Source organism: Anser brachyrhynchus (genome assembly GCF_964034855.1).
Source record: "Anser brachyrhynchus genome assembly, chromosome: 15".
Taxonomy (NCBI): Eukaryota; Metazoa; Chordata; class Aves; order Anseriformes; family Anatidae; genus Anser; species Anser brachyrhynchus.
In genome coordinates, this window is record NC_137733.1 from 7,283,996 (window position 1) to 7,296,541 (window position 12,546).

The 12,546-nt window shown below is 40.4% G+C and overlaps 1 protein-coding gene across 3 annotated transcripts in view; it reads right to left on the reverse strand.

Annotated features, from left to right (window-relative positions):
• Positions 1-12,194, reverse strand: part of GSG1L (GSG1 like) — a 65,374-nt gene extending 53,180 nt beyond the window's left edge. Inside the window, exon 1 of one of the 3 annotated variants that reach the window (XM_080557323.1) lies at positions 11,141-12,194. In XM_080557323.1, coding sequence (XP_080413449.1) covers positions 11,141-11,441 — 301 coding nt within the window. In that variant the 5' untranslated portion in view covers positions 11,442-12,194. The remainder of the gene's footprint in view (positions 1-11,140) is intronic. The other 2 variants (XM_080557322.1, XM_080557321.1) reach the window with 2 other exon arrangements.
• Between the last annotated feature and the right edge of the window lie 352 nt (positions 12,195-12,546).

Below are 12,546 nucleotides of genomic sequence, written 5' to 3' on the forward strand. Positions count from 1 at the left end.
GACCAAGCTGGTGGTTTAGGCTGGAAATCAGGAATAGGGCAGAAAACACATGGAAAGCATAGGCTTTAAGACAATATTCTAAGTTCATAACAGCTATTGCCATAGCAAGGTCCAGAAGTCGGTGTCCTGTATCTTATTTATTGATCCTGAATCCTGAATTCTTGTTCCTGAATTCTTTCCTGTCTGAGCCAGTGATAAATGCCTCATTAATATCCAGGGCAGAAAAATAAAAAATAACTCTGAAAAATCCTAGCTGGTATGTCTTCCAACTGCACTGCTTTAAAATATTCTAGTTAAGCTACGTGACTTAAAAGAAATGTGGTAGTTCTGACTGAAAAGAGGATCTCTATTATAACTCTGCTTTTCATCTTGGAAAAAAAGAAAAGAAAAAGCTGTTTGTATTCACTTACTCTGCATAAAATTTCATGAGTTCAAAAGTACAGTTCTGTTAAATGATTAAATTTAATTTAAACAGTATTCCTTTTTAGAAACATTGGCTCCCAGCCTATGAATGACAAGGTCCCCTTTTTTTCCCTAATAGGCCCTTACAAGTCTTTCTCTCTCCAACTATATCTGGAATCATGTGATTCTAATGAGATTCCACATCATCTACTGAGAGCAAAATCATTGTATTTGTCTAAAAAATGATATAACCCTCCAGGGGCCCCAGCCTAGAAGAGGATGAGGATTGAAACACAACTTCAGTGAAATAAAATACTACATTAGAGAAAATACAGGTTAATGAGCTCATTCAAAGTAAGCCGTATCAGGTTAATTAACAAGTGAAATGTTCCAGTTTTGATTAAACTGATACCAGACAAAGCACTTAATTGATTTTATTTTTTTTCTAATGAAGAATCAAGTCTTAATCTGCAAAATCAACGTTTTACAGTTGACTCTGTTGATCTTGATGGGACAGTATCTTCTTCTGGAAAATAAATCAATTGTTGCAGAGTTACACTTAAATATGTATTGAACTATGAAAATAATTGTTTTCTGTCACTCTGAAAGCTGTCATTCATAGCTGCTGCCCATCAACATTTCTCTTGCTTCCAAATTCCAAGTTGTCATTTCTCTCCAATTCTTTCAGCAAACTTGAACTCTTAGAAGTTTCTACCTTTTACAGTGGAAGAGTACTTCTTTAAGCTTTCCACTTTTTCATTTTGGTCATGCATTTTTCCTCAATTCACACAGTCACAAAGAAATGTTAATAATCTTATTAGAGAGGCAAAATCCTCATTCCAGAGTTTCCCCTTTGCTTCCCTGGAGCAGTAGGTAACTGTGGTGCAGGCAGAGCAGGGAATGAACCAGTGTGGCTTTGCTGAGTCAGACTATGTGCCATGGCAACTGTGTTTTCTGCACTGAAACTCTAAGTAGTGTGAAAATCTTTCACAGTATCTGAAAGCAAACTTATCCACAGGCTACTCTCAAATCGTGTCTAACTGAAACACATCCAAGTCTCAAGACACATATGAATAACTTAGTAAGACCTGAAGGATTGAGTGGCCCTTCATGTACATACATATAGATGTGTGTACATTTGGGGAGCTGGAAAACAGTTTAGATTTCTAAGTGATTGGGAGAACCAACAAATCAATGGTGCTGAGAGGCTTTCAATGATTCTGATGTCAAATTAGACCTGACTTTATAACCTAGGAAAGATTAAATCAGGCAGAGTACTGACTTACGTTAAGCATTTCAAACCTCACAATGGTAAAATGAGAATTTTTGCCTGTTCATCCCACAGGTGCCAGTCTGCCACACTGCGCTTATTATGTGTTCAGCTTTGTGGTCAGAAACTCTGAACCTTGCTTTGAGTCTCACTAGCTGTAAGAAACTCATCTCTTTCAAGGTGTCATTCCACTTGATGGAGAAGTGGAGGTTGGTCTCCTACTCACTGGCTCTGCTGGGACCTCAGGACAAAGAACTACCATTTGTACAGTTCCCATTTGCTGTTATTTGTGACACAGTACTCTAAAAACAAGAGTGACCTTACTAATGTAAATCTGTCAAAACATACTAGATATCAGAGGGTCCGTTGTCTGTGGGACTATAAGGTATTCCCAGGAAACTGTGAAAGACTGTGAAAGACTAAGAAATTATGCTTTTGGCAGAACATGTCAGTGATATATCCCTCATTGTATATATGCATGACATGTCTTCTACAATTTCTCATGTGAGTGTATTAGCAGTTCCCTTCAGGCTGGTGATTAGCAAAGATCAAAGGAGTATCTCCCACTCTTTCCAATTAGTGGTGGTTCTGTGTGGATTCTCTTTTAACCATACCAGAACTTCTCTCCAGATAACGCCCAACCAGAGTATTTGCATTGGATCTATGCCCTAGCTGCAGAAATACATTAGCAAGGCAGGCAGAGATGAAAGTCTCTGAGAGCAAAGAAGGAAACTCCATTTCACGGATAGGATTACTCCAAAAAATGAAAACATCAAAAGCTAATGTGTGCTAAAAATGTAGAAGAAGACAAAGTCAGAACAGAGTATTACTATGATGGCATAGCATGTTGCTTTGAACATGAGTCTTGAGGCTGTAGCTTGAAACACACGCAAGTGACTGTAGGTAAGAGGCAAAATGATTGCTGGAGGAGAAGTGACCTTGAATGGCAGAACCTGTACTACGTTGACCTGTATTTCTTCTTTACAGTTATATATATATAGTTATACAGTTATATATATACTATAACAGTATTTCTTCCCTCGCTTGTTCATCTGTCTGCTCTCTGTTCCTCTTGGCTGTTGTGATTCAGGCTGCCTGCTCCAAAAACTTCTCCACTTTCCCTACCCAAAGATGGTTGGTTGCTTTTTGGGTTGAGATGTAAGGGAAAAAAAAAAAAGCAAGTAAGCAAGTAAGATGCCCAGTATACTGCAAAAGAATATCCTATTATTATTATTATTATTATTATTAATAATAATAATAATAAAGTGAGAAAACGTGCTTGCATTTGTTTTTGTGAACCTAATTTCCAAGCTTGTACGTAAGAACTTTGCAACAGTGTCTCATTTAATATTTTTTGTTTGGTCATGTAATGCAAAGTGAAATCAGTTTGAATGACAGTATGATGTGGTGTTTTTGTCTCTCCAAATCTAGTGAGTCTGAACATGGTGGAGTGACCTTGATTCCCAAGCATTTTCCCACATTGTAAGCATGGCTTATACCCTTCCCTCCCGCCATGCCCTGTAATGAAGCCAAATGCAAAGTGGAACACCTGAAAGTGAATTTTGTTTGTGACTATTCTACAGGCCATGTCATTCCATAGTAATAACACCTGCTTCTCATTATTTATTGCCTTCTGTAGTCTTTAAATCGTTGGCAAGCTAGATCAGCAAAGATTTATATAACCGTTTAGATTACCAAAAAGAATACTGAATAATGTTACACCAAAACTTGATTAACAGAGGATCCTGCTAGAAGTGTCCCTATTCCCTGATAAGTCCCCATTATGAGATGTCAGTAAGCCAGTTTTTAATTTTACCTACTTTTAGCTCTGTTAATTCCACATAAGGAGAATTTTAAAATCAGGATTTAGTCTGGTGTAATTTAAAAACCATGAGGATGCCATGACAGTTGATATTCCATTCCTTTTTATTTCTGTAGTCCTGAATGCATCTGTTCATATTTTGCAGTAACTGGCATTGGAGTAAGTGTCTGTTATTTAGATGGTCATATTTGACCATCCTTTGACCATTCCTTTGAAATATAGTAGCCACGTGTTGGTCTTCCACTTCTTTAAAGTTTATTCCATTTACAGGGAACCAGGAGAGCCCCTCAAATACCTCCTCCCAGACTGCTGGGTTAAATGGTTGAGTACTGACACATCTGAAGAGGAAGAAACATAATTTTTGCTCATAAAACACAGAATAACATACCAGAAAAGGAGTGATGCATTGCCTTTACTTTACTCTGTTAGCAGTCTCAGCATGAAGGGATTTTATTTCCACGTTATTTGTATGATAGATGTTCATAGAGCTAGTCTGTCTAGCAGGACTGGGAGGAATTCAAATCCAAAATTCCCAGTGTACCACAGACACAAAACCTCCCCGTCATCCTATAAAAACCTGAAGGTCTGTTGCAAAGCAATGACCACAACAGAAAGCACAGCTGTCATGTACCACAGGAAGAGAACGAGTTATCGTGAGGAAGACAAACAGATGCGAGGACTCTTTTCATATAGCTTAAATTCCTATGGCCAGAACTACCTTATTCTACAAGCAAAAACCCAGGATTTGTTAAAAGGATCTCACAGGTGCTTTTCTGAAATGGATCCTTCTCCCTCTGTTATAAAGGAAGCCAAAAATCCATTACCATTCCTGTTATCTAACCTGGAGGAGATTTCTCTTCTGATCCCAAATTAGATCATCAATTTAATGTTCAGTGCATGAACAGCCATAACAATTAGATTCCGAGAAGCTGTAATAATGTGGACAGCAGCAAAGCACCCTCCTTGCACAGTCTCCAGCTGCAGCCAATTTCTGATGCTTCTGAGAAGGCATAAAACCCTCCAGAAAACATGGCATGCATCAACTATTTTTTTCCTTGGCTCCCATCAGTGACCAGTGGAAACCCTAAAGTATGGATGCAATATAATTTACTATAATATAAACATGGTGTGGCAAAAGGCAGTCAAACCAAGATGCCTTCTTTCAGACCTCCTTAAGATACAAACAAATCAGTTAAGCAGTATTCATGCCAAGCTTCCTCATGATGGAAATACTCCTCTTTTTTCATGCAGGTCTTTCTGTGAATTTAAAAGGTATGGATTTCTGCCCATTGGTTTCCTTTGCTCACACTGCCCTCTGTGGAGGTGAATTCCAGAGACTCACTTTTTGGGAACCACTTGTTGGATTTTCATTTTGTTTCTCAATGACTAATTACTTAACTCATATTCTTTTCTTGATATTTAAATATGTGCATGCACGTATGTGTGTGTGTGTATACATCTATGGTATCATCATATCCCCTCTTGATCTTTAATTTGTTATTCTAAAGAGGACCGTTCTTTCTTTTCTTTCCTTGAAGGATATTCTCTTTTCCTTAACTACATTAGAAATCCCACTGTGCATCTATTTCACACTCCCCCTTTTTCTTACCCTACCTATGGTGTTAACAAAATGCGCACTGGTGCTGATTCTTCCATAAGATAACACTTTTCCTTTATATTGCAGCAATTGACAGTTTGCAGTCACCTCATTGTCAAAAGCTGACCCACAGCTTGTTTCTTATCTTTTGCCTACCACTGATAAGTACCCCCGACCTCACAGAATTTTATTCCTTAGAGGTTGGTGTTTTTAAATTTCTTTTTATTTTAATTAGTTCAATACTATTCTTACTACCCTGCTCACATAGAGCAGGATACTGATAGAATACTATTCTCACTCCCTCTAGCTCACATTTTTAGTTAGGGAGATAAATCTCTCCTCTGTAATGCCAATATTTCCAGACTTTGTGTCACAGCATATGTAAGGAATCCATTTAAAGTAGGATTGTTCTCTTCAAATTAAGATTCCTATAAGTACTGAGATGTCCTGAGAAATACTCATTACTCTCTACTGACTGTAATGATGATGTTGATTAGTTTAGGCACAGACATCTGAATTTGCTAATGTCCACGTTTGCTGTGGGATCCATGTTGCCTTTTTTTTTTTTTTTAAGAAATTATATGACATGAATTGTGTTCCTACTTCTTTTCCCTGGATATTGTTAATCCCTGCAATAACAGAATCTTCCCAAGACCAAATTTGAGGACCACTAGATACATCTCATCTCCACAGTGATCACTTCTCTTTCTATATTACTTGACACAGCCTCCCTGTAAGACTGCTCTTTAATGATTTTACAGCCTCTCTATTTATCCCCATCAAAATAAATATTACATGATAAAATCTTCACCACAGTTTCGAGCAAAATTTCTACCTGCTCCACTTTGTATCATCGTTCACTAGCAGATATTTAGGGAAGAGCAAAAGAGCAGGTTTAGAGTGATTTCACCCATGTACTCCCCTTCTGGTGTCAGTACTGCATCGCTAGTCTGGGGGCTTCCTGGCTGGAAGCTGCTCTCAAATAATCTTGTTAGTAAGACATTCCATGGCAGGGAACTCTTTAGGAAGGAATATTTGTCTGTTATACCCTCAAGTTCACAAATCATGGAAACAGATTTAACTCTGTCCTTCCCTGTTGATCCCCGTCATAGCTCTCTGTACTTTGTGGCTTCTTTCCAGCCTGAAGATGCTTTGGCTATTTGGCATTCTCCACTGGAAGTATGTCTATATCTATCACCACACTGCTACCACTCTCTCTGCTGTCTGTAGTTCTGTAAAGAATTTTCAGTGGGACATCCTATCAAATACTTTATGTAAATCCATATAGCCTGGGTGTAATGCATTACTCTTATCCAAGAAGGTATTCATCTTGTTAAAAGTTCTACCTTTGATAAAAGCCCACCTTTGATAAAAGCCTAGCTTTGACAAAACCAGTTTGTTGCCCTGTACTGAGTACTTCCCCAAAACCTGTCCTAATGTTGTTGGGTCAAGTGGCCTGTATAATTTTTTCCAGTCTTCTTCTTTGAATACAGAAATATGCAGACTTAATAAGGATTCTTGCTACTAAAGCTGCATTTTCATGTTACAATTATTTCAACATTCTCAGATGAAAATTATCCAGGTCCCCTGAGTTCAGTTTCTCCATCACTGGAAATTGTATCTTCAATATAGAGTGCTACCTCCTCTATTTCTTTAACCTACTCTTTCCTTCCTAAACAATTTGTAACCAGAAATTTTTACATTCCAGTCATGTGAATAAAACCACCAGGTTTCAGTAATGACAATTATATTACATTTCTCGTAATCCAATAATAATTCCCAATTCCTCTTGCTTTTTAATTATAAATTCACAAGGTGTTTCCCTCTCCCTGGACAGCTGCCTACAGTGAGTCACGTATGCTTATTATCACATCATGGGGGAGAGAAGGGTGAAGCAGTACTGCTATGGATCTGTGAAAATGTATGGCAAGTTCTTGTCTTTTTATGTTAGAGATTTATTCATGACTGCAGGATACACCTCTCTAGTTCTCTGGATCTTGCAAATGTGCATTTATTGTCCTTATTTGTGGCCCACGTTGATACCTCCTTACATATTGTGTAAGTTCCACTCTACCATTTACTCCTTAAAGAGTGCTAATGAATATGTGGTAGTACAGAGAATGCAAAATGTTACAGACACCTTGTGCTTAAAATTTAATTCCAAGAATAAAACCAAGACTATGTATACTCATCCCTTATCTCCTTGGCTTCTGTGGAGCATGGCAAGCAACATGGAAGGGATCATTTTTTATTTGATGGGACAGTACTCTTAAAGGGCACCTAGACAGCTGTACTTATGCTGCTTTTCCCTCTGAAATGTGGATGTTATTACTGAGATTGCCTACTTATTAGCCACTTAAACAAGATCTGAGTTATGTTTTATTTCTATTAAAATCAAATAAATTCTCTAATGAGCAAAAATGTTATTGCTTCCTAGTTCTCAATAAGATAAGGTATGCCACCTTGGCTACTTCATGTGTTATTTATTTTATGTTATTTACATTCTTGAGTCAGAATATCTACCAGTTAGTTTACCACTGAATCTTTTCTATCCCTGCTGCTATTAGTACATCACTAGTCTGTGAAGTGTCCAGTACTGACACAAGCACAGACCCAGACAGCAGGTGTGAAATAAGATATGTACTAAAGGTCATACTCAAAACGAAATAAAACAATAGGAAGCTCAGCTCTGAGTCACCTGGCCATAGTAAGGAATTCATAACCTGGAACACAGCACCAAGCACTCTGTGGAGCGTCTAAGTGCAGAATGGGACTCGTGACAAGCATGAGCTATACAGCTGATAGGGTATGCTTTAGCTTGATCCCCTTCTGGAAATTAGAGGTATTGCTCTTACGGAAGGTACATCTACCTGCCTGGGATCCAAAGCATTGAACCCACTCTTGAAAGGGAGAACCTCCATTCCCTTTTTACTAGACTGGGATTCAGCATACTTTTGAGTCAGAAATTGTGCTGAATAGTTATAGGACGCACACACAAATGGAATATATATGCTTGAGTCCCTTTTTTTCCTAGAATTCACAATTTTATTTTTCATGTGCAAAACGTTTTTCAGATACTTCAGCAGTCCTAAGCACGCTGGATAAAAAACAAAAACAAAAACAAAAACAAAACACTTTAGGTTCACAAAATATTTCAGAAATAATCACAACATTCCATCTCTGTTAGAGATGTTAGTGAAACCTAGAAACCTGCAGCATGATGAAAGCACGCTTTGCTAGTCTGTGTACGGACAGCGTATGGCATGGTTTTGCACCTCTGCACCTGTAATCTTAACGGACTTTTCAGATAAGCAGTGAGAAGGGAAGACACTCAATTTTTTTTTGTTTTGTTTGTTTGTTTGTTTGTTTGTTTTGACAATATCACAACAACACAGAGCATTACTGGAATTGCAGGTGGGATTCATGTTGCTTTGTTTCAAACATCTGCAGCAAGGAATCAGGGATATGTGAGGAACTATAGGAATGGCACTGATCATAGTCTGTGCCCATGTGTACTGCTGACAGAGCTGAGAAGATAGATTGGTTGCTGAAAGGACTGGGCCTAGATGAAGGTTGTTGCTGACATCAGGTGGGGCTAAAAGAAGAGTGTTCAGCAAACAGTATATTTATGGGAATGTCATGGGTCGATCCTTCAGAATAGTGCTTTGTGTATGGAATATGTGGTATTGATACCCAGAGTGAAGGATCTCCAAGACACGGAATAACAGTGTTAGCAGTGTGGTAAATTTACAACACCTGTTAGGAACAGCACTTGGCTAAATACAACGTGTTGGTGATGGTACATTCTGTATGCGGATTGAGTGAGAATCTTGGACATATTACTGCGAACTGAACAAAGGGTGTTCTGAAGATGCTGACACTTTATGGAGTCAGTAACTTATAGCAATGGAGGACTAAGGAGCAATGGAGGACTAATGAGAGTACCAAGGCTAAATTTCTTACGCAGTCATTTTCAGTACGCTATTGGTAAAACTTTAAGAAAAGTGTTATTGGAAGTATGAAGTGCATTTAAGCTAGTGATTTTGACTGATTTAATACACTGCTGTCTGTGTGCTAAGTGATATTTTCTTGACATTCTCTTGGCATCCTTAGGGTGTTTATTAACAACATGGTGACTATATGACTTGTTATACTTACAGAAGTGTAGTCTGTAAGCATGTTGTGGGCAGTGTGACCAGCCTACGGAGCTGATTACACACAGGTGTGCAGAGCAGAGGAGTTGTATGTATAAGCAATGACCGAGTGCTGTTGGACTGGGGCGGGCTGGTGGCCTTACTGCCCTAGAGCTTAGATGAAATGACTGCCAATTAGGCTGCAAAAGGCCATGACAATGCACTAGAGTACATAGGTACTAGAAACCTGAAAGTCTGGACTAAGACTGGTTGTTTTATGTGGACATTCTGCGGACCAAATTTAAATCTGTGTCCATTACACTGTTCCCGTCCTTACCAGAAAACAAACAAACAAACAAACAAACAAAACCCCACTATTATAAATCCTGAACAAGGCAGTTGTCTGTCTAAGCCAATATATCCCTATATCTGATTGGGTTCTAAAGTTTAGTCATTCTTGGTCTGCTAATTGAAATGTTCTTTTTCAGCAAGTTAGTGTTTTAAATAAGAGGAAACACACATGTGGCTGCTGTAGTGGTGTGCTGGAGAGGAGAAACAACCTTCTTTCTCCTGGTTTCACCATAACTTTCTAAAGCTGGCTTTCAGCTACCTCCTAAAATCACTCACCACAGCACAGCTTTGTGTACTCAGTACAGAATAGAGCACTGTATTTCTCTTCACACAAAGATAATTCAGTTTTCTGAATGGGCTAGAGTCACAGAATTACAAGTTATCCTGAACATAAAGCTTGGCTTGGAAAGCTTGCAATGTCTGCCAGAAACTTAGGCACGTTTGATTGTGCCAATCCCAGCTACGATGCTCAAAAGGCTGGAGGGTCTTAAGCTGCTCACTTAGTCTGCTATGGCCTGAGAATATTTCCAAAAGTAGTCTTTTTTCTAATGTCAAGGGTGTTACTTTGAAATGGACTGTGCGCTGCTCACAGTTTGCCCCACTTCATAGTACACACTTACAGTGTTTTACCAGATCCCATAAACTTCCCATTATCACAGAGGTTTGTGTCTCTTAGGAGACACATAGGATGATTAGCTGTTCTTCTCTCCAAATAGTGGTGAACGACCAACCTCCTGATCCACTCCTTAGACAATGGCAGCAAAGCTCTTCCAAACCAGAACTTGGATGCTAGCTCTACCAGACAGCTCTGGGAGTAGGGTCTGCCTTCCACCCATCCTCCAGTGGCTCATTTGTTGGTGAATTCCAGGGTACAGAAAGAGATTTCTTTCTAATGATTTTACTGATTAGCTGAAGAGATGTCTTCTCTTGTGGTTCTCAGTAAGTAAACAGTTGAGCAGGGCACAGGAATAAGCTTTCTTGTGCCCAGTTCTGTCCTTTAACTACCTTTTCGCTACTCTACTTCAATATATATATATTATATATAATCCAGCCACCAGGAAGGATTTGTGAGTACTCATTTACTTATGGATACTAGAAATGAGGATGTCTAGGCTACAGCCTGATAAAAACAGTGAGCTTTGTGCTTTCACTGTCATTCAGACCACTGCCCTTTGGGTTATTTAGGGGACAACTGCAATTAGATGGGATAAATGTCAGGATCTCCATAACAACTAAGAGCCGCTGCCTTTTGTGCGCTCCATGGAGCCGCTCTCAGAAGAGAAGCACTGGCCAGTCTCTGGCTGCAGTGCCCAATGAGGGGGAACACATATTGCTTATCAGAGGTTCATCAGGCTTTAGAGCACAGACCCCACATCAGCCAGCAGGTAAACAATCAAATCTTTGCTCTCACTGGAAACAGGTTGTGTTTAAAAAAAAAAAATGTTAAATTTCTGCCTCTGTCTGCAGGGCAAATCTGCGTTAAGATACAGCATAGAACAGCTTGTCTATTATGCCAAGCCAAACACAAAGCAACACAAGCTGGAAGGAAGTTGTTTTACACTTACCAGAAGCATTGATATTTTCCTCACAGGAGTACCAGATCCCAGTGTGAAAATACCTGAAAAGGAAGCGGTCATCTCCTGTCTCCCAGCTGTAATGAACCACATTCTGGTTTGTCTCATTGGCAGTCTCATTCCCACTGTAGTTGAGGCAGTTTGTCTTCTTCTCCTTCCCACAGCTCGGCTTGGGGACCCTCTGCGTGCCCTCACACCAGTGGGTTGTGATAAAAGCTGTTGTGGAGAAGAGGAGAGCCATCAGATTCAGACTCACTGCTAGCAGGGCTCTGCATCTTCGATTTGTCTTCATGGTAAATCCGCCCTCCCTCCCCCTCCTGCTGAGAGAAGTCAAAGGTTTTTGTTTTATTTGGGGGGCGGGGTGGTGTTTCAAAGCCTCTCACGATTTAGAATCCAGTTTTCCAGGCACCAAAACTCTCAGCTTCCTCCAATCTGTTGTTATAGCTGTGAAGGAAACACTGCAGCCAGACTCCCATTCTTCTCTTCACTTGAAATCCTGCCTTTGTACGTTAAAGGAGCAGCTGCAGGCGCGGGAGTGCGGCCGTCCTCTGATAGTCGGTGTTCTTCAGCACGCTGACAGGATCAGAGAGGGTCTGTCTCACGAAGAGCACCAAGAGCAAGTCAACATCTGCTCGGGGACCACACATGATCCCCAGGGGCTCTGCAGCTTCCTCTGCTGGGAGACACCTGCAGGCTGCAGGACTCGCTGTACTCTGCTTGTAGTATGATGAGGCAGGAAAAACTCGTCAGAAGCCAGTCAGCAGGGACGGCTGCTGAGCTGCCGCGCTCCTCGGCAGACCTCGGGGACAACTGCATCGTGCTGACAGCCGAGCTAGACGAGGGGGAGCGTCACGTCTTAATTCCGAAAAGAATCATCATCTGTAGCTGAGAAATGCATTGTCTACATACCAGAGGGTAGGGATTTGACCAGAGGAGGAGGGATGGAGCAGCACTTCAGCTTTTCTTTTCTGGGCTAATGAGCAGCAAACTGAAGAGCTGATTCTGCTGTGAGTATCCTTGTGTAATTCTCTGTCTTCAGGGTTTTGCTCTGGAAGTCAGCAAAGCCTCAGTTCAGGTTTGAATGTCTGTAGTGGGCAGAACTTGTGTCCTTCACGATAGCAGGTGGAGCCCCTTTCACAGGCTATCATCTCCACACAGAGCGCTCACAGTTGTTCGCAGTGGGTCCGCAGGACATTTCTGGTCTGTGCAGACAGCAAGAACTAATCTGAGCGAACCCAGGCCTTACTTGCCAGATGGTGGGGAGCACTGTGTCATATCCCCTTTCCAAAGAGAAGTATGCTGTCCTGTCCTGTTGGCTGCCTGACTCTCAGAGTTGTCGACCTCAATCCCCATTTGCTCAGAGCTACCGGGTGAATGCTGGGTGCTGTGAGGAGACC